Here is a 20,652-nt window from a genome sequence, read left to right as displayed (position 1 = left end):
TACTGTGTTCTATTCACTCCATTCAGAGATGTTATGTTTTTCTCTCTTGTTCCTGATACCTTTCACCTTCCCCTGCTCCCCACTCTCTGACCAAGTCTGTCCAGTCCTCTCCTTCTTATTGGGTGGGTCATATGAAACAGAGGTAGCCCAAGTAGGAGTGTGGGTGAAAACCAGGACACAGAGTGGGTGTTGGCCTTCAGGAAGGGAAACCCAAGCAACAATGGGGAAAAAAGCCCTTGTCCCCAACCAGAAAAAGTTTATAATTTGGCTGAAGTGCAGAGAGACTGGGTGGGTGAAAGCAATGTAGAGATGAAAATACCCAGAGAGGGAGCCACACAGGCTGAGGGGGAGGGTCCAGGACAGCAGGGCAAAGAGCATTTGGAAGGCTGAAGTGCTTGGCACTGTTGCAAAATCTTTCCTGCCTTCACCCACCTATTATCTCCTCCAGGAAGGGGGTAGGATGTTTGGTTATCAGCTGTTGGGCTGGGTTGGAAGGGACCACTGTGCCTGACATAGGATGCTGAACCCATTGTGAGCCCTTCTAAAAACATCCATTCAATAAATGGCCAGAAAAGAAAAGGCCATGTTTTACTCTCCGGGATCTTAGGATCACCGTGGCGTTCTCTCTCTCTCTCTCTCTCTCTCTCTCTCTCTCTCTCTCTCTCTCTCTCTCTCTCGCCTGCTGCCTGGTTTTCTTTAGCTTCGTAGACTTGTTTCTTCAAAGTCTTCTTTCCACCTTCACCCCATAGGTGGCTTTTCTTGGACTGTTGAGTTTGCATTCAAATCCTCTTTTCACTCAGTCCGAGGTCTTTGCCACCTGATGCTTACTTTTTTGGCCGCGGTGAATAATCCCCTTAAGGGAATTATTTCTTGATGCTGAGTTGGTTAGGCGTCTACACAGACGCGCTGCTTTCCTTCCCTACAGCCTCTCCCCTGACTCACCTGGTAGGACAGGTATGGGGGGAAAGGTGGGAGTAGGTTCTACCTGGTGGAGAGCGTGGGTGGGGCAAGACACACCCCAACCACTCCATTGGTTTCTCCCCGAGGCTTACTGACAGCACCTCACCCATTCACGAGGCAGTATTCCTTCTCTATCCAATAGACGCGGAATTGGGATCGGACCTCGGGCTGGGGTCTGGCCCTAGAGCCGACTGGCAGGGCACGAGGCCAATGGAGAGGCGGTAAACATAGGCAGTCGGGGCGGGGCGGATTCGCAGCTGGGCCCCGCCCCCCAGGGAGACGGGCAGGCCTCGGGACCAGTGACAACGCGGCAGCGGGTGGGCGTCGCCCCGGGGGCGGGGCTCCGAAGGGGAGCCCGAGGCGTGGCTTGGCTGTCAGGTCTCTTCGCCTTTTGTTCGTTTAGGGAGTTGCAGCCGCGGCCAGAGTCCGTAGCAGCCACCGCCCGAGCGGAGCAGATCCTCCGATCCAAACCCAGCCCAGCCCTAGTCCTGCCCGCTGCCCCGAGCCCAAGCCCCAGCCCGGACCCTGGCTACGAGCTCAGGTGAGGGACGCGTGTGGCTGGGACTGGGGCTGGGGGCGACCGTGACTCCGCGCGCGCTCGGGTGCGTGGGGTGGGGGCACCTTGAGGGGCGGGTCCGTGCAGGTGACATTTAGAGGAGGAGAGGAAGGGGGCGCCAATGGGAGGGGGGTTGAGGGAGCTTTGCCCGACTGGGCGGTGGGAGCAAGCGCCTACTTAGAGGGAGTGGAGAGGACGGTCGCTTTTGGAGCATTTGAGGTCTGGGATTGGTGGGTGAGTGGGTAGGGGACAGAAAGGCAATCGGGGTCGCGAGATTTTGCTTGGGGCGGGGGTGTGTGGTGGGTCAGGCTGGCCACTCCGAAGGGGGAGTGGGTTAGTGGAGGACTGAACTGGGTGGGGCTGGAAATGTGGAGCAAGAGATTGAGAGGAGGGTGAGTTTGGAGAGGGTGGATCTCTGTGGTCCTTTTTAAGGAGGGGTGGTGGGCAGCGGGGGCTTGGGAAGGGCTTTGGCTTCGTCCTGGAAAAGTCTGCTGGAGGGAGTGGGAATTGAAGGAGGGGTACGGTGGAGGGGAGGGTCAGGTACGGATACAGCACTGACCTCCCTGGCAGTGGCCTTAGTGGACTGGGATTGAGGGGGAGACTTTGACCTCATTTCGCGTGGTGAGTACATAGAGCATTTTCTCTCCCTCTGTCCAGCTGGGAATTTATAGTTAAGGAAACTTGCAGCTGGGCTGCACTCCCCGTCACCCCCTCAGTCTGCCTCCCCACCAAGCGTCATTCCTGCCCTCCTCTTCCACCCCCACCTCCCCAGGCCTGGGTGGGGCCCTATTGTCTGGGTCCAGTTTTCCGAGCTGTGGGGTCAGTATTCTTGCATTGGAGGCGGGATCTCCCCATTCCTGGTTTGCTGAGCAGGTGAATTTGGTGTTAGGCATAAATTTGGCACTGGGCATTAAACGGATCCCGGGTCCCAGGGAGTTAACATCAAAGTCCTAGATTTTCTTCTCTCTAATATGTGTTCAGGTTGCCGGGAGAAGAGGGTAGCTTATCTTGTTTTAGGGTATCTGACTTATTGTTGAGACTTGGAGAGGGCTTCAGAGAGGAGATGGTTTAATGAAAGGTCAGAAAGCTGCGGGATGGGGAATGGGGACCAGGAGAGCAGGAAGTTACTGCTAGTGTGTTCTTGCTGTGCTGTCATCTGACATGTATAGCTTAGAGACTCTGAGGACCATTTAGAGAACACCTGGTTCAAATACCTCATTTCACAGACTCTTATAACTAGTTATGGAAGGTTTATATGGGCCTCTGTTTGCCTTAGTTTCCTTAAATGTATATTGGGAATAGCACTTGCCTCGAATGGTTGTGAGGAATAAATGAAATATTTGCCAAGTGCCTAGCACAATGGTTGGCACACAGTAGGTGCTATATACATGTTTATTCCAACCCTCACCTGTCTTGCCCTTTGTCCTTTTTTTCCTTCCCTCCTGACCTTCGTCCCATCTTTTGGAAAGTTCATCTAGCAAGAAACTTTCTTGCTGTTCAGTCCTGTCTGACTCTTTCATGATCCCATTTGGGGTTTTCTTGGCAAAGATACTGCAGTGATTTGTCATTTAATTGTCCAGCTCATTTTACAAATTAGGAATATGAGGCAAACAAGATTAAGTGACTTGCCCAGGGTCACACAGCTAGTAAATGTCAGAGACTGAATTTGGGCTCAGCCTTTTGAGTCCAGATCCAGGGCTTCATCCATTGTGCCACCTAGCTTGCCCAATAAACTTTCTAGGGGGAATCACAGAGTCATAGATCTAGAGCCAAAGGACCTTCTGGGCCATGAAGTTCAGCTCCCTCCTCCTCAAGACCATCTTAACTCTGGACAGACCTCAGAATAGAGAGCTCAGAGTTGATCCTTTCTGATCTTATCCTTTCTCCTCCCCACTTCCATTCTGTTTACTAATCCCGTGGAGATAGAGGGAGCCCACTTGCACTTTTTTTCCATATCTAGGGGCGCCCCTGGTACCCCTCACCTCTCTTTCTTCCCTATTTCAGGCAAAGCCTTTGTAACCTTCTCCTGCAGCCACTACCCTCAGCCCAGAGTAGGAGATTGAGCTAGGAAAAAAATCCATGTGGGAGATGCCAATTATCTTATATTCTTACCCTGCCTTTTACCCTTTCTCATTCCCTGGTTTAATTATCTACCTCTTAATTGAGGAGGAAGCTAGCAGCAAGCAATAGGACTTGATTTCCACTTGATTACCAAATTATGAAGTTTGCTGAGGCGTGACTACTGCAGATCAGGTTGGGATCCGGGTCTTTTGAGGTACTCCTTGAACAAATCATAGGGTCAGAGGATTTTTACAGCTGGAAGGGCTTTCATCTAGCGTGGGTAGGGTTGGGTAGTCTGGTCCACGCTGGAGAAATGGTTGAAAGTTTCATGACTCCTTGGGTCTTGACCAAGAAATATAGCTCACATTTATATATTGTTTTCAGGTTGACAAAGCACTCTTCTCAATATGACCCTGCCAAGCAGGTAATGAGTGCCAATACTATTATCCCCATTTTAGAGATGAGAAAATGGAGGCTGGGACACGTAAAAGTGGCTGGCCCAGGGTCACATAGCTAGAAGGCAGTTCTGGAGGAGGAGAAAGAGGGTTGGATTTGGGTGTGCCTGAGTCTGAATCCCAGCTCTGCTGCCTATTATATACTTGGTTCACTGTTTGGCAGATCGTTTCAATTCCCCTAGTCTCAGTTTCCTCACCTAGGAAAAAAAAAGAGGATTTTGGACTAGAAGATTTCTAAGATACCTTCTAACCCTAAATACTCATAATCCTTTGTCAGAGATGAGATTTGGACTGAGGTCTTCTGACTACATATATCAGCACTTGTCTACCATATTGCCTCTGAGATTTTGTTTCCTCTTTTCCCTTCCCATACCTCCCTTTATTCTTGTGTTGTTTTTCAGTCATGTCCAAACTCTTCACTACTTGGGGTTTTCTTGGCAGAGATACTAGAGTGGTTCGCCATTTCCTTCTCCTGCTCATTTTACAGATGAGGAAACTGAGGCGAACAGTGTTAAGTGACTTGGCCAGGGTCACACAGCTAGGAAGTATCTGGGGCCAGATTTGAACTCAGGAAAATAGGTCTTCTTGACTCGAGGCCTGGTCCTCTATCCACTTTACCATCTAGCTACATGCCCTCTCTCCCTTTCACCCCCAGTCTCTTAGCAGGTTGAATTGAGGGGATTTATCAGTCAGACCTAATTTTCTATTAGCTTGGGCCTTTCCAAGACCTGTCTCATTAGGGTTCAGACTTGGCCCTAGGGGTGAAAAGCTTGGAAGCATAGTAGAAGTCCTCTGAATTTAATTCCTTTGCTGTTGTTGCTGCTGCTGGTGTGAAGGTGGGGGCAGGGGAGGAATAGTACTGTATGCTTTGTACCAGAGCCAAGGAGGAGGGGAAAAGGCATGGTAATTGCATTAACTCAATGATTAGTTTAGCTAATCTGGTTTGTGGCTGAGTTGAAAAGATTATATGGAGGAAGAATTGCTCTGTACTTGTCTGAGAAAACTAGTTTTTGCTGGAGGAGGAAGGTGAGTATATTAAAGAAGAAAAAATATTTGGATTTGATCTATTTGTTCTGCCTGAGGTCTGTTCCAGTTAAGGTAAAAGGGGATCCTGGTCCTTCTAACTTTCTTCTTTACCCCACTGAGCGCTCATCCCCAGCTTACCCCCGCAAACTTAGTATTTGTCATCATCAATGCCTTACATTCTGAGTAGGAAAGGGAGATAAAAGAATGAGGAAGACCAGAGTTGGAGACCTCCCAGCAAGACAGACCCCCTTTTTGTCTCAGCACTGGGAGATTGGAGGTTGGGGGCCAGACAAGACTTCTGTGGAGCACTGAAAAGGGTTGGGGAGAAGTCAGTCTTCACTAAGAAGCTTCCCCCCCAAATCCCTGGAAGTTCCCTTCTTTTCCCCTCCCTAAACTTGCAGAGACTCCTATCTATTTGGGTCGCGAGAAGGAAAGTTGATAGGGGACCATAAAAAGGGACTGGACTGGCAGGTGGGGGAGCAGGGTTTCTTTGAAGCCTGGATAGACTCACTTTCACATTCTCTGCCCTCTGGAGAAAGATGCTCACCCTTGTGGCTCTGTATTCTGATTGTGGGGGTGGGGCTAACAGGGTCTCTCCCTGACCTGTAGATCCTGGGAATATAATGGGGGGTGGGGTGGGAGTGGCAGCAGGTCAGACTTCCAGATATGGAGGCCTCTGGAAGGAGGGGGTTGTGGGTAAAGTTATTAAGTACTGGGGAATGCCTGGCTTCAGCTGGTTGGAGCTTCTTGGACTGATCAAGTCTTAGAGATGGTACAAAGTGAAATGCTCTGTTTTGACCAGTGGATAAAATGAAAGGACCTTCCTTTTTAGGAATGTGATAGGATCAAGCTAGAAGGAAAGAGGATACATAAAAACGGGAAAAAAAATCAGCTGGTAAAAGTTGCCCCCATCTTAAATCTTTGGACCTTTCTTCTTAGGTGGTGGGGAGAATATCTGTAGGTCCAAACTGGAGCGACTTTAATTATCTGCGTCCAACTTTTGATTGTGAGAAATCTGGAGGTTAACCTATCCATTTCCCTGTCTTTGGGGGTCAAGGCCCCTCCTTCAGATCAGTGGAAAAGATTCTTTGTTCTTTCTGTCCAAGGTGAGAGAACTGAGGCAGTTAAGAGGAACAGGGATCCAAGAGTCATAGTAGCCAGTCTAGCACTCTGAGAACAGAAGCTACCTTTTATTAGTGGGATCAGAGAGGCCCTCAGCTCTGATACTGCTCGACCTTGGACTCAGTTTGGACTAGATGACCTCCGAGGTACCTTCTAGTCACTAAACTGTATTGCTGTCATTTAGAGGGCCTGGAAATGGGGGAGGGAATCCAAAGGTTTGCTGTATAGATATCTGAACTTGTGTGGTATGTGGGAAGGCAGGAAAGGTCACTTAAGAGTGCTGGTCACTAAGTCTGGGGTCAAACCTGTCTTTTGTCATCCTTTCTCCAATTCCTCAACAGCTCTTGTAAAAAAAAAAAAAAAAAGAATTGGGCCCTTGGTGTTAGGATGGGGGAGGCAGCTTCTATTAGGCAACCTGGGGAATGAGCCTTTGACTAAGCAAGTTTCTGTATTACAGTGTTAAGGTCTTTTGCTTGCTGTTTAGGGGAAACTGCCTGTTGTCATCCTTCATCCTCTCTTTTCCTCTGACTCCACTGATTTTTAAAAAAGGAGACTATTCTTATTTCTTCCTGACCTATCCCAGGGCTAAAATAAGCTGGGGAATGTTAGGGTACTCCTAATACCTAATCCTGGAGAGGAGACTTGACAAGATGGGAAGACAATGGGGTTGAAATTTAGCAAGCATATGAATGGTTATCATACAGATAGTATATAACCCTCTGTCACCACCCTCTGTCATCACTGAGGATATAAGAAGAGGGAAAATGGGCTGGAACCATTGAACGATTTGTTAGATAGCAAGAACTGCTACCAAGATTGGATCTTGATTAGACCAGATCAAGATCTCTTCTTATCTCCTTTGCCCTCCCTAGTTTCTTTTAAGACCTAAATAAAATCCTATTTTCTACAGGAAGTCTTTTGTGTCTTCTCTTAATTCTAGTGCCTTTACTCTCTTAACAACGAATAAGGAGGTTTAGGGCTGACTTTCCTCCTGAACCTGATTTTGGTCAACCTGTCCATATTAGTAGGGAGAAGGGTTTTCCTTCCAGTGTGAGGGAAGAAAGAAGACAGCTAAAACTCCTCCCCTAGAGATAGTGTTTGAGTCTGAACCATAAGGACTCTTGAGAGCCTTTTGGTGACTTCAATCAACCAATATTTATTGACTGCGTACTTTATGCTAGGCAGAAAGGTCCTAGTCCTGGGCATATAAAGATTTGTCCTAAAGTGGGGAAGGTGTGGCAGCAGTATAGGGATGAGTTTTTGGGAGGGTTTGAGATCAAGTCATGTCCACTTTTGTTGGGGATGGAGCTGATGGCACCATTCTCTGGTAGTTCTCTAGGGCAGGTCCTGATGAGGGGGGGTGAGGAAATTGCTGTTATTGGTTTTGTCCAGTTCGACAATTCTGAACTTTGGGTTCCTTGGTTTGAGAGGGAAGTGTGACTTGAGATTTTTCTGTAGCTTAGATTAAAGCCTTCTGCTTCTTCCACCACAGGTTCAACTAAGTGTTGAGTCCTCATGGTTAGCAGATTTAAACAAACATGGAAAATCTGTCAATATAATTTTTTTTGTGACTTTTATATACTAAACTTTTCTTGTCTCAACCAGCTTGCCCAGTTTCAGAAGCAATAATAGCTCATGTTTTCCTACTTTGTTCTGTTTATTCCTCCGTTCTTACTCCAAGGAATGAACCCTAAGGGGCCACCACTAGACTGAGACTGGATGATTGAATCAGTAGTCCTGAATAAACCACATCCTATATGGAAACAAAGATGACATTTCTGCATTTTATAAAGAGACATAAAGCAGTTTCTTCACAACAAGTATAAAGGGTTTTGGATTACCCATGTGGATCATCCCCAGTTAGTATGGAAAACTGGTAGTAAATATGATTTTATCAGTGGAGTGCCTTCAGTGGAGTAGACAGATTTCCCTGGGGGATAGACTAGTTTAGCAATGGGCATTTCCGTCTCTCTTGAATCCCCTTCATTTTTTCCCTCCTGGTTTATTTGCTTTGGGAGCAAGCCAAGAGGGAAAAAAAAAAACCCAACAACAACAAATAGGCAGCTGTGTCCGGCTTGGAACTGTGACCATCCCATAGTCCTCAGCCTGTCCCTGGACACCATCTTGGGCCAGACATCTTTCACTATTGAAGCAGGATGTGAAGAGGGTTTTTCCTTTGAAGATTCAAGATGTGCCTTCATCCCATCCAAAAACTGGGAGCTCTCATTGTGCAGGAGGATGGAGATGCCAAGGAAGGAGGAGACAGTTTCTCCACCCTTTGGGGAGCTCCCAGTCTGAGCAGGAAGATAGGATATACAAAGGAAGCAGATATATTTTGGACTGGGCCCCTGGCTAAGTACAGGAAGGGTTAGAGACTAAAGGCTAACTCCTAAGGGGAAGAGTTAGTCGACATCCCTGTAGAATACAAATCTCCCTTAAGGTGATAGGGGTGCTATGTAGGGAATGTCCATCCAGCTGGGGAATGTCCAGTTATCTCTCTGGCTCTAGAATGGCATGGCTTCAGGAGGCGACCCAGTAGCGCATGCAACTAGAGAGCTTGGGTAGCAGAAAAGACTAGATCCCAGCTGCCTGGTGATGGGGAATCCCATGGGCAAAGCCTAGATGCTGAACACTAACATAACCTGACAGTACCAGCTGCCCCTCAGGGTCTCAAATTCCTGGCACTAAGGCAGCTCTTTACGATGTGATCAATATGGAGAAAGAAGTGAAATGAGAGTGATAGGAGATAGAATTGGCAGATGCCTGACAGGGCATTTCCACTTCAGTCTCAGCACATCTGTCTCTATCAGGTTTTGTATAATTCTGTTTCTTGCAGAAATTGTACCCTCTTCATCCAGCCTCTTCCAGATGCCTTGTGAAGACTATCACCTTAAGAAAAAATTGTATTTCTTTTTAGAATATATAAAAATAGCTTTTATTTTTTGTCATCGTCATTTCCAAATATGTCCCTCCTCTAGCAAAGAATATGAAAAAAGCGAGAGAAAAGAAGAAAGCAATTTCATACCACCTGAGTCTGAAGGTCTATGCAATGTTCCACACTCGTAGTTCCCACCCCAACCTCCTCAAGAAGGGAGGAAAGTGCATTTTCTCCTCTCTTCTGGGCCCAGCTTGGTCATTATAATTACACAGCATTTCCACTTATTTTTTTTTTTCCACTTATGTATTTTTTCCTGGTTCTGCTTTGCTTTGAATTTCTATGTTCTTGTTTCATTGTTTTTTACAGCCTAGTAATAATTCCATCACATCCATGCATAGAATTTGTTTAACTGTTGGCCAATGCATGGGCATCTACTAAAGAGTCTACTTTCAGCAAAAGTCCCAAACCTGCCCAATTCCTGAAATGATTCCTTAGTTTTGAGATTTCAAGCCCTCTCCCATGTGCAAATAATGCCAACATTTTAAGCCATCTTGAATTTAAGCAAGAGCATAGATTTCCTTAACAAAGGAATCTAAAAATTATACGTTGTAAAAAATATTTGAAGTGAAGGGTTGAAACTACTGAACCAGGAGCAATGGATAGAAATTGTAGATACAGCTGTCTCAAGTGACACTCTCAACATGAGAAAAAAACCCTTCTTGACAATTTTGTCCTAAAGAGGATATGCTGCCTCTTCCTCCTCCTCCTCTTTCCTACCCCTGGCAGGTAGAGGCTAGGAGGTCAGCTTTTAGGGGTGTAATGGAGTAGATTTCTATTCGGTTTGGGTTAAATGACTGACCTTCAGGAGTCTGTGATTGAAAAGGATGTATAGAAGATTTCTGCCCAGTCCAGACAGTATGGGACCTGTTCTTCTAAATTATCAGAAACAAATGAAAAGTTTCCTGTTGAATTCTCAGCCCCTGGAGTGTCACCAGAGTTAGCGTGGTCTAGTGGAACAGTAGAGAAAGACTAGGACTTGAAAGTGGGGGACCTGGAGTGTTGAGATCTACGTTCAAGGTTTAGCTTCTGGACAAGCGGCTATTTATTTATTTATTTTGCCTTTCTGAGCATCAGTTTCCTCATCTGTAAGATATGGTCTATCTCCCTGGGTTGCTGTGAGATAAGTAAATACTACGTAAAAATGCACTGCTGTGTATTAATCATTTTACCAATGATTTTATTGTTCTTTTCAATGGGACAGCCCACAAGATCAAATCTTTTTACTCACTAACTTGCTAACTTCTTCTAGCCAAGGGAAAGAATGGGACCTGTTTTTTTAGGAGAGTACTCTCCAAATTGGGACAGATAAGAGTACCTGGCCTGAAGTCAAGAAGATTCATCTTCCGGAGTTCAAAAATGTGGCCCCAGACACATACTAGCTATGTGACCCTGGGCAAGTCACTTAACCTTGTTTGACTCAGTTTCCTCATCTGTCAGATGAGCTGGAGAAGAAAATGGCAAACCATTCCAGTATCTCTGCCAAGAAAACCCCCAGTGGGATCATGAAGTCAACATGGCTGGAATGATTGAACCACAAAGTCTCCAAAATCCATGTTTTTGAGCATCCAATCAAATGATGGGAAGATGGGTTGCATCCTACTCTCCTAGTGATTTCCTCTTTCCTGCTTTTCTCTAACACAACCCCACCTACTCTTAATCCTTTGCATATCTGCCCACCCCCGCAGCCCCCACCCTCTGCTATGCTAGATCTCCATTTCTTCCGGTCCTGGAGGCATTGGTCTCTCAGGATAATTATAACCCCAGCTCAGGTACTTTTTGGAAAATTTCTTTCCTTTTCTTTTCCTGAAGCCTACTCACTCCCTGCCCTTTAGATCACTTAGTCGCTGGGGCAGGGACTTGAAGGAACCTCCATAACTCAAGTTCAGGGGCAATGACCTAAGTAAGAGGCTCACTTGCTCCCTTTATGAATGCAATGAAGTGAGTTGACAAGGCTGCACTGGCCAGTCTGAACTGGAATCCATATCCAGACCCACCTTCTCTCTCGATTTCCTCCCTACCAACCCACTTTGATTCATACCTTAATAAGAGCAATTGCAAGTATTGACCTAGTGCTTTAAGGTTGGCAAAGTGCTACAGATTATCTCATTTGATTCTCACCATAACCCTGTGTAGCTGGTCCTCTTCTCATCCCCATTTCACAGATAGGAAAGAAACCCCAGGCTTAGGGAGGCTAAGTGACCTGCTGTGTTAGGGTCACCGCTAGTACTGCCTGAGGCAGTATCTGGATCCAGTTTTTCCCTATTACTGTCAAAGAAAGACTCTACTATCCTAGTCACTCAGGCTGGGCAACCTTATATCATCTTCATCCCACATATCCAGGCAGCTCCCAAATCTTGTCATTTCTCCCTTCACAACATCTCTTCTATCTGATCCCTTCTCTACTCACACAGCCACCATCCTACTTCAGGTCCTCATCCCTTGCCTGGACCATTTTGATAACCAATTAAAAAAAAAAAGCAGCTAGGTGTCACAGTGAATAAAGTGCTGGGCCTACAATCAAGAAGACTCATCTTCCTGAGTTCAAAGCGGGTCTCAGAAACTTACTAGCTGTGAGACTCTGGCCAAGTCACTTAACTTTGTTTGCCTCAGTTTCCTCATCTGTCAATGAGCTGGAGAAGGAAATGACTAACCGCTCTAGTATATTTATTTGCCAAGAAAACCTTAAATGGAGTCACAAAGAGTCAAACAGGACTGAAAATGAATGAACAAAAACAAGATTAAGGGAAGAATTAATCCTAATTGCAACAAACTAAAGTATGTACCAAAAAACCCAATAAAATTTTGTCAATTGGTCTCTCTGCCTTAATTTCCTCCCCTGTCCAGTCCATCCTCCACACAACTGCCATAGTGATCTCACCATAGCTTGAACCTGACCCTATCCCTCCCCTACTCAATGAATTCCAGTGTCTCCCTATCTCGTTCTATCTGTTTCTATTCTTGTGTACGTTTCATAAAGTATATAATTATTAGTATAGCACTACCTGTATATAGTTTGTAAATGAGCAAAATAAACATTGGACCTACTCCAAGTGTTTACTCAATAGTGTTGGATGAACCAAATTTGGAAATCAATGACATCCCCTCAGAAATAGAAGACAACATTAGAAAGTAAGTACACAGAGGCAACCAAGCCTTTTCCTCTCACCCTAGCTCATTATCACTGAGGACATAGCAAACTTAGTCCAGGCTGAGAGCCTGGCTGTACTGCTCTGTCCAAGGCTATTTTTAATTACCCTCCTCTGCCCTCCTCTCCTCCCACCTTGGGTCACACTCTTTGCTGGGTAGATGGGTCCTCCCTCTGTCTGGCTGCACTCAGATTTAGGATGCATGGGTAATATCCGGCTGGAATTACTGCTGTTACTGCAAAGAGGGCTCTAAAGTTATGGAGAAGAGAGCCGGGAGGGAGGGGAGAATCGTGCCTCACACCAGTCACTCTTGGGAGTTTGATGGCCCATGTGATCATGTGAACACACTGAAATCCACTCACACATATCTCTGGTGCACATACCACTGGACAGTTAGCCTATCTTTTCCCCTACCCTGAGCCAGAAGTTACCCCAGGAGAGACGGCTCCTTCCGTTCTTAGTGCCAACAATAGAACTTGTACTAAACAAAGACTTCCCTATTCAATTTTTAAAAGCCTTTTTCTGTCTCTGTTTCTGGGGCTAGAGGTATAGGTAGGACTCGGTTTCTTTACAGGAAGTAGGGAAGGGCTGATATGAAGACTGGACCAAACCCAATGACTTCTTATGTTGTTTTCCCTATTCCCATGGTACGTGAAGCCCTCCTAGGCTGAGCATTTGGGTAGCAAGGTGTTTACTGCTTAGAATGGACTGCCTGAATATCCTGCCAGGTGATAATGATGATAAAAGATGATGATAGTAATAGTAATAACCTCTGAAATTTATACAAAATATGCAACTTGGTATACTGGATTAAGTGTTGGATATGGTATCAGGAAAACTTGGGTTTAGATCCTCCCTAGGACACTAGATATTTGGCTCTCAGTGGACTGCTAGGTGCTGCAATGGATAGAGTATTGGATCTGGAATCAGGAAGACTCATCTCTCTGAATTCAAGTCTGGCTTCAGACACTTATTAGCTGTGTGACCCCCAGACAAGTCATTTTACCCTATTTGCCTCAGTTTCCTCATCTGTAAAATGAGCTGGAGAAGAAAATGGCAAACTACTCCATTATCTTTGCCAAGAAAACTTCACGTGGGGTCATAAAGATTCAGACACAACTGAACAACATTTGGCTGTCAGCAAGTCAGTTAATTTCCCTCAGCCTCAGTTTCCTTATCAGAACCTACCTTAAGGGGTGAAATAAAGTATTATGTGTAAATGGCTTTGCAAGCAATGTTCTGGAGCAACAAGACTGGGAAATAGTAAAGGTGTCATTATTCCCATTTTGCAGAGAAGAAAGAGGGATTTGCCAAGATCACAGACTAAGTGACAGGACGGAGGTTCATACATTCCTGACTCAGTCATCCTGGGCTCTTTACATGGTGCTGCTCTATCTTGCCTCTCTCTAACCTATAGCTTGCTTAAACTTAGCCTCATCCTCTGAACCTGTCCTCAGAGAGGAGAGACATTGCATTCCTCTTCCACTGAAGACATTCATTTCTCTAACCCTCAAATTTTTCTCCAGTCAACCTTTCTCCCCTCCTCCCACCCACACACTTCTCACAGTTACCCAATCTACAGGGTGAGGAGGCCTTGGAGATGTTGCTCCCCTAGTGAATGTTTTGATCATCCAGACACATTTGAAGATAGTCACAAACTTGGGGTGACCCTCAGTGACTAGATCCTCTCCTTCTGGAGCTGCTGCCCTGTAATCTCCTTCCCTTTATCTCACCAACCTAAATTGGATGGATGGGAAAGTGTGGTCAGTGCTCACTTCCCTCTGGCCCTACTGTCAGCATCCTCTTTCCTTCCCTTCTGACTGTCCCAAGCTGCTTACAGGTGGTAAAAAAACCACCTGTGTCACCAGACTTACCCCCTTGGGGTTCCCTGAGTTTATCACAGCTTTCCTTAACCTTTGTTGGAAATCAGAGGAGAAACAATAACCTCTGACTCCTGGGGTAATTGATTCTGCAGCTGGTGTACGATAAAGAATTAATCCCCTCTCTGTTGCTGCTTCAGCTTGGCTCAAGGCCTTGGAGACAGATGGCTTCCATATAACCCTCTGTTTCTGTTGCTGGCCTTGACCTTGTTGACTTTGATTTGGAAGCAGAGCAAATTGATTTGGATGGAGTCAGGGGGTAGGGGCTTAAATAGAAACTTCTCTGTGGCCATAATTAATGGGACTGGGCTAATGGAAGAGCCAGAGCCTTTCTGTCCCTGTTGACCTCAAAGTTAATGTCAGGAGGTGAGCCCTGCTCCCTGCCCGGATGGACAGAGCTAAATGTTACTGAGGGGGTTAAGGTGACCTTGTTTCCTGCCATAGTTAGCTGTCCCTGCCTCTTCCTACGCTGGTTTTCTTCCACACTGGAGGAGAAAATGAGAACCAGAATTCATGTGACAGGTTTGAACTGTGTAAGATGGCATTACTTTTACCCCTTACTTCTGACCTTAAGGGCTCTGGTCTGGAGGATGGAGTAAGAGTCTTCAGGGACCTGTATTACTGGATCCAAAGAATTTCATCTAAGCCTCCTGTCGCCTTGTCCCCTCCTCTCTTTTGGTCTCCTGGAGGCCCTGGGGAAGAGTGTGGGAGCCGGGGCAGGGAGCTGAGGGCTTGCTCCTGAAATAGCCAGAGACAGCCCTGTCTTTTCCTGTGGAGAATGCCAGGAAAGCAGCTGGGCGCATCTGGCTGGAGCCTGTGCCTGTCCTCTCTGTCTTTCTGGGCCTCTCTGCCACATTCCACTTATCAGCCCTGAAACTCTGAGTCATTCAGGGAAGGAGGGAAGAAGCTGATCTCTGTCCTGGCCCTGCCTGTCTCAGGTGGTGTGCTAGCAGGAGCTGGGCGGAGCTGGCCTTATCTGGCCATGAAAGGCAGCAAGCAAAAAGAATTAGAGCTTCCTGTATGGGGATGACCTACTGTAGGTGGGACGGGCACTCTGAATTGTTTATTCTACTGGTGGGAATGAGCTAGGTTTCTGTCACCCTGTCCTTCCCTTGTAACAAATGGCATGTTTTCTGGCTAGAATTAAGTGCCCAATCTGTTGGGAAAACTGAGTTTTTCCTTTGTGTGGCCTTTACTGGGCCTTGGGGGGATTGAACCTGTGATGATGGCTTCGTTAACATAGCGCTCTAGCCCCTTGAATTAATCATTTCTGGAATAGGGGAGAAGGAAGCGTTCTCTATTGGTGTCCAGAGAAGCCAAACTTTTAGCTCTTAAGAATCTGCAGCTTGAAGTTAAAGACAGCTGTTGTCACTGGCCATCTCAGGGTCTTACTTGACTAACCTAGGTTCTATGGGATCAGGGGAAGGAGGTGTCAGGGCAGCAGACCCAGAAGGAGAGGCTATTTCTATAAGGAAATCTAGGGACTGGTCCTCTGGGAATTATCCCATGTTAGCTGTTACTTCACCTAGGAAGGGAGAGTGACTATGTGATTGTCTCCAAGTATGACTGTGACAAAGTGTTCATAACATTTTCCCTGTTTTCTGGATAGTTGGTCCCTGGAGAAACCCGTTTGACCTGTTCCCCTAAGCCCTGCCCATTGTTCCTTGCTGCTACTGAATTCTTCTTGGGGTAGGACTATCAGAAATAGCCCCCTAGAATCCCACCTGAAGTGGTCAGATAAATGGGATGGCCACCCCAGAGATCTGTCTTTCTGATTTTGGGGGAATGGTGGAAGGCTAGTCTAGTTTTGGAGAGGAAGCTCTTTGCTGCCCCTACCCAGTCACATATATACCTATGATGTCATACACCCTCCCCTCCCAAACTCCTTTCACTGGAATGGACAGTTCAGTGAAGATAAATGGAGGGCATGTACACCCTGGTGTCCACCCACCCAGTTCTAGGCACCTTGTAACTCCACCTTCCCCTTGAGACTGTGCGTCATTTCTCTGCCGCTCCCTCTGTGCGCTCACTCCTTTCTCTACCTGTTCAGACAACGCTGGGACATTGAACTGGGAGAGATAGCTCTGTGCCCCTTCTGGGTAAGCTTCCCGGATCTTCAGCTTAATTTCTACGGCTGAGCCTGGTGGGGAGAGTGGGTGAAGGAGATGGGAAGCAGCCGTGTCTGTGGGCTAGGGCAGCCTGTCTAGGCTGGTGGGATGGTCCAGGAAAAAGTTCCTCTTAGCTTTCAGCAATAGGAGGAAATGCTGGCATTGGATTAGGAAGGGGGGTGGAAGGGAAGAATAAACAGGCTAGAAGAGACTGCTAGATGCAGCTGAAGTGGGGAAAGAGCTAGAAAGAATCCTAGGGAGTGGTAGGGGGGTACCTTTTCTGGATCTGTCTGACCCTTTTGTCCCTTCTGTGTATCAGCAGCAACTGCCATGGAGGTGATCAACCTGGTTGAGCAGCCCATCAAGGTGACGGAGTGGCAGCAGACATACACCTACGACTCGGGCATCCACTCTGGGGCCAACACCTGTGTGCCGTCAGTCAGTGGCAAAGGTATTGTCAAGGACGAGGCCTGTGGCCACCAATACACACTCAAGAAAACCACCACCTACTCCCAGGGGGCTCCCCAAGGCCAAGGTTAGTTCAGTCACATGATTGCCTGTGTTGGCACCAGAGAAGGAGCCAGTCTGATGGTAGAGGAAAGACCCATGCCCATACAAAATGCCCAGGGACCAACTGGGTACAATGCTAAGGGACCACGGAGTGGTAAGAGTGGGGTGGTGGGAAGACTTGGTGGGAGACATGAGGTGAGATTGTGCTGCTTTGACCAGGCAAAGAGGAGTACTAAGTGTATGTAGGCTCATATGTCTGGGTATATACCAGGATCATTACTGGTCCATTGATTATTTATCCTTCAATTGTCCCTGAGCTCCTTGGCCTTCCTGGAGGGCCAGGACCAGGTCTTAGTTAAACTTTTGTCTCTCTCATCGCCCACCACAGTGCTTTACGTATAGAAGGCCTTTAAGAATGATTGCTGTTATTGTTTTCTCTGGATTGTAGATTATCTGTGTCTTTTGGCTGTTGAAAACTAGTAACAGGCTGTCAGTGTTCATGGATGGGTGAGGCTGCATGTGTTTGTGTGAGCTGGTAATAGTAAAGGTGAGGTCCGTGAAAGGGCTCTGAGGTCACTAAGGACCTTAGCAATCAGGGCATCCATCTGTGGGCATCGAGCCCTAATGTTTGGCATTGTCAGGTATTGCTTTGGTAGCTGAAAGCCTGGAATCACTGCAGGCAGGTAGGGAGGGAGCAGAGACTGTCTCCTCCTTCCTGTCTAATTAGAGGGTGGGGCTGTTCCAACTCCCTCTGCCAAGGGGCATTTGGGCAATTGCCAGGGTGGGGCTGCTCTGGGAAGCCTCTGGATCTACCACTCCCAGACTGGGGGAGGTGTTTGTGGGGGGTGGGGCTGAGAGAGAGTGACCCATGTGGCTAAATCCTATTCTATACCTGGGGAAACTGCCTTAGATGGGAGACAAGGCATGCTCTTCTCAGTTTCCAGAATGGGGAGAAAATGCCAACTCCATTGCCAAAGTAAGGCAGTGGAGTTCCACTGTCCCATCTGTTTATCTGTTGAATAGATCTCTGGACTGAAAGGCAAGACTCTTAATTTCCAGTCCTAGCTCTTTCCTGGACAGGATGGTGTTGGGGGATCACTGACCTCTTGGTTTCCCTGTCAGGTCAACCCATCATACAGTTGGGTATACGATGGAATGTCATTTTGACTGCTCTCTCTCCCATGTCTAATCCTGTCTTATCTCTTGAATCTGTTCCCTCCTTCATACTTCACTGCCACCACCCTAGTATAGACCATTATTACCTCTCACTTGGCTGATTGCAATAGCCTCCTGACTTGTCTTCCCGCCTCTAATATCTCCTATACCCTGTTGCAAGATTAATCTAATTTATACATAGTAGTTTCAATTATGATGTGCTCTCCTCAAAACTTTCTTGGGCCCTTATGACTTACAGGATAGTCTCAAATCCTTAGCCTGACGTTCAGGGCCTTCCACAGTCTGGCTTCAGCTTACTCCCCTTCAGGTTTTCTATGCTTTAGCTAAGTTGTACTGCTCACTTACATGTCCCACAGTTTCCCGCTGATGTTCTTTGCTCATGAAATTCCCTCTGCCTGGAATGCTCACTTTTTCACTTTTCTTTTTAGAGGCAGTGGGGTTAAATGACTTACCTAGGGTCACTTAGCTAGTAAGTGTCTGAGGCTACATTGGACCTCAGGTCCTCCTAACTCCAGGGTCAGTGCTCTATTCACTGCTCATCCAGCTGCCTCTACATTTTCAAAATTTATACTTCAAGACCCTGTTCAAACACTAACTTCTTTATGAATCCTTGCCAGACAGTGACTAGAGCGTTCAGGAGGACCTGAGTTTAAGTCTGGCCTCAGAAACTTGACAGGTAGCCGTGTACCCTTGGGCAAGTCCCTTAACTTCAATTACTTCTCCTTCCCCCTTCCAAAAAAAAAAGACAAAAAAAAGGATTAATAAATTCTTGTCAGAAATGATCTTTTCTTCTTCTGAACCTTTGCCCATTTCCCTCTTAAAGCATTTATCAAGTTCCATTTTGAATTGAACTTACCTTATTTTGGGCAGGGACCCACGTTTTATGTTTCTTATTACCACAGTGCCCTACACATTATGTGTACTTAATAAATCTTTGTGTAGTTATATGGGGAAATTATAATCTTATATTTGTATAGTGCCTGTGTGGTAGGTAGATTAGTTGCTCTTATGTATAGGGAAAGGAGTTAAGTGATTTAACCATGATCTTCTGGCAAGTTACTAGAATTCTTATCTCCTGACCAATGAGACTTCTGCTCTTTCCATTAGAACACATTGCCGCAATGAGATAGACAGGATGTTAAGGAAAGGGGCTGAGGAAGCCCTAGAGAAATTGGGAGGTGGGGCCAGGGTGGTGGTTAGGTCCATTCCACCCACATGGCACCATTCTCCATATGCGTGGGACCATTTCTTTCAAACCTGCCTTTCCTTTGCTTCCAGGTGATCTAGAATGCCAGATGACAATGACAAGGGCCCAGCGGGTGAGGGCAGCCATGTACCCTGAGACAACTGAGGACCGTTCTCTCCTATTGACCACCCAAATAGATGGACAGGCCACCAATGTGCAACGATTAGCCGAGCCCTCACAGCTGTTAAAGTCGGCCATTGTCCATCTCATCAACTATCAGGATGATGCTGAGCTGGCAACACGAGCCTTGCCTGAACTCACCAAGCTGCTCAATGATGAGGACCCGGTTAGTGGCAGGGGGTTGAGGGGAAATGGAAAAACCTGAATATAAGGAATTTGCTAATACTGCTTGGGGATATGGGAGGGAATCCTAAGAAATCAGCATCAAGGCCATTGGTTGTGGGATTATCATGGGAGGGTCCAGTGTCTCTGCTTCCAGGGTAGGGCAGCCCCTTGATGGTCTTTCAGCATTAATGCTAAACTTTTTCAATCTTCCCCTTCCACGCCACTATCCTGCAGGTGGTGGTGAGTAAGGCAGCCATGATTGTGAATCAGCTGTCAAAGAAGGAGGCGTCCCGGCGGGCACTGATGGGCTCACCCCAGCTTGTGGCCGCTGTTGTGCGCACCATGCAGAACACCAGTGATCTGGACACTGCCCGCTGTACCACCAGCATCCTGCACAATCTCTCTCATCACCGTGAGGGGCTGCTTGCCATCTTCAAGTCAGGGGGCATCCCTGCTCTGGTCCGCATGCTTAGGTATCAGTGGAGCAGCAAATATTTATCAAGTACCAATATAGAAAGAAGCACAAGACAGGATCCCTGTCCCTGAGAAGCTTATGGTCAAGTTGAAATGAGTCTTAGCACACCTGAAATGAGGGAGCAAAAAAATGATAGTAAAGGGGGTACAGTATGGAATGTTAAGTGTACAGTGCAAAAATGGGAGAGAACTGTGAGGAGTTGGGAGCAGTTTGGGAGGAGACGGGGCCCGACGATGGGATGCCAGGAATCCTCTGCCTTATGACCCACTGCTGTAGCTTAAGCTAACTCATACCCTAGGTTCTCCCTGCTGTGTTACTCCTGGCTACCATCTTTGCTTTCCCAACTGGGAGTTCCTTTGAACCTCATTTTCTGATGACGTGGAGTACGAGGCTCTGGGTGCATTGAAGGGGGTGCCTCTTCCATGCCTCCCCCAACCCCCATGACTCTATCTTCCCCTCACAGTTCTCCAGTGGAATCAGTCCTGTTCTATGCCATCACAACATTGCATAACCTGCTGCTGTATCAAGAAGGTGCCAAGATGGCTGTCCGCCTGGCTGATGGGCTACAGAAGATGGTGCCCCTCCTCAACAAGAACAACCCCAAATTCCTGGCCATTACCACTGACTGCCTGCAGCTACTTGCCTATGGCAACCAGGAGAGCAAGGTGAGGTCATCATCTGGGTACCTCAAGTTTCTCCCTACTCCTG

General features: G+C 46.9%; 1 protein-coding gene across 4 annotated transcripts in view; it reads left to right on the top strand.

Moving 5' to 3' along the window:
* The first annotated feature begins 1,338 nt into the window (after window positions 1–1,338).
* Window positions 1,339–20,652, top strand: part of JUP (junction plakoglobin) — a 29,062-nt gene continuing 9,748 nt past the window's right edge. Inside the window, exons 1-5 of one of the 4 annotated variants that reach the window (XM_072646444.1) lie at window positions 1,339–1,501; window positions 16,572–16,703; window positions 19,217–19,470; window positions 19,704–19,942; window positions 20,408–20,609. In XM_072646444.1, coding sequence (XP_072502545.1) covers window positions 16,583–16,703; window positions 19,217–19,470; window positions 19,704–19,942; window positions 20,408–20,609 — 816 coding nt within the window. In that variant the 5' untranslated portion in view covers window positions 1,339–1,501; window positions 16,572–16,582. Of the gene's footprint in view, window positions 1,502–16,117; window positions 16,244–16,571; window positions 16,704–19,216; window positions 19,471–19,703; window positions 19,943–20,407; window positions 20,610–20,652 lie in introns of those variants that run through there. The other 3 variants (XM_072646443.1, XM_072646445.1, XM_072646446.1) reach the window with 3 other exon arrangements.

This window comes from Notamacropus eugenii, chromosome 2 (genome assembly GCF_028372415.1).
Source record: "Notamacropus eugenii isolate mMacEug1 chromosome 2, mMacEug1.pri_v2, whole genome shotgun sequence".
Lineage (NCBI taxonomy): Eukaryota > Metazoa > Chordata > Mammalia > Diprotodontia > Macropodidae > Notamacropus > Notamacropus eugenii.
The sequence above is the reverse complement of the archived record's forward strand: the minus strand, read 5'-3'. Positions and strand labels throughout refer to the sequence as shown.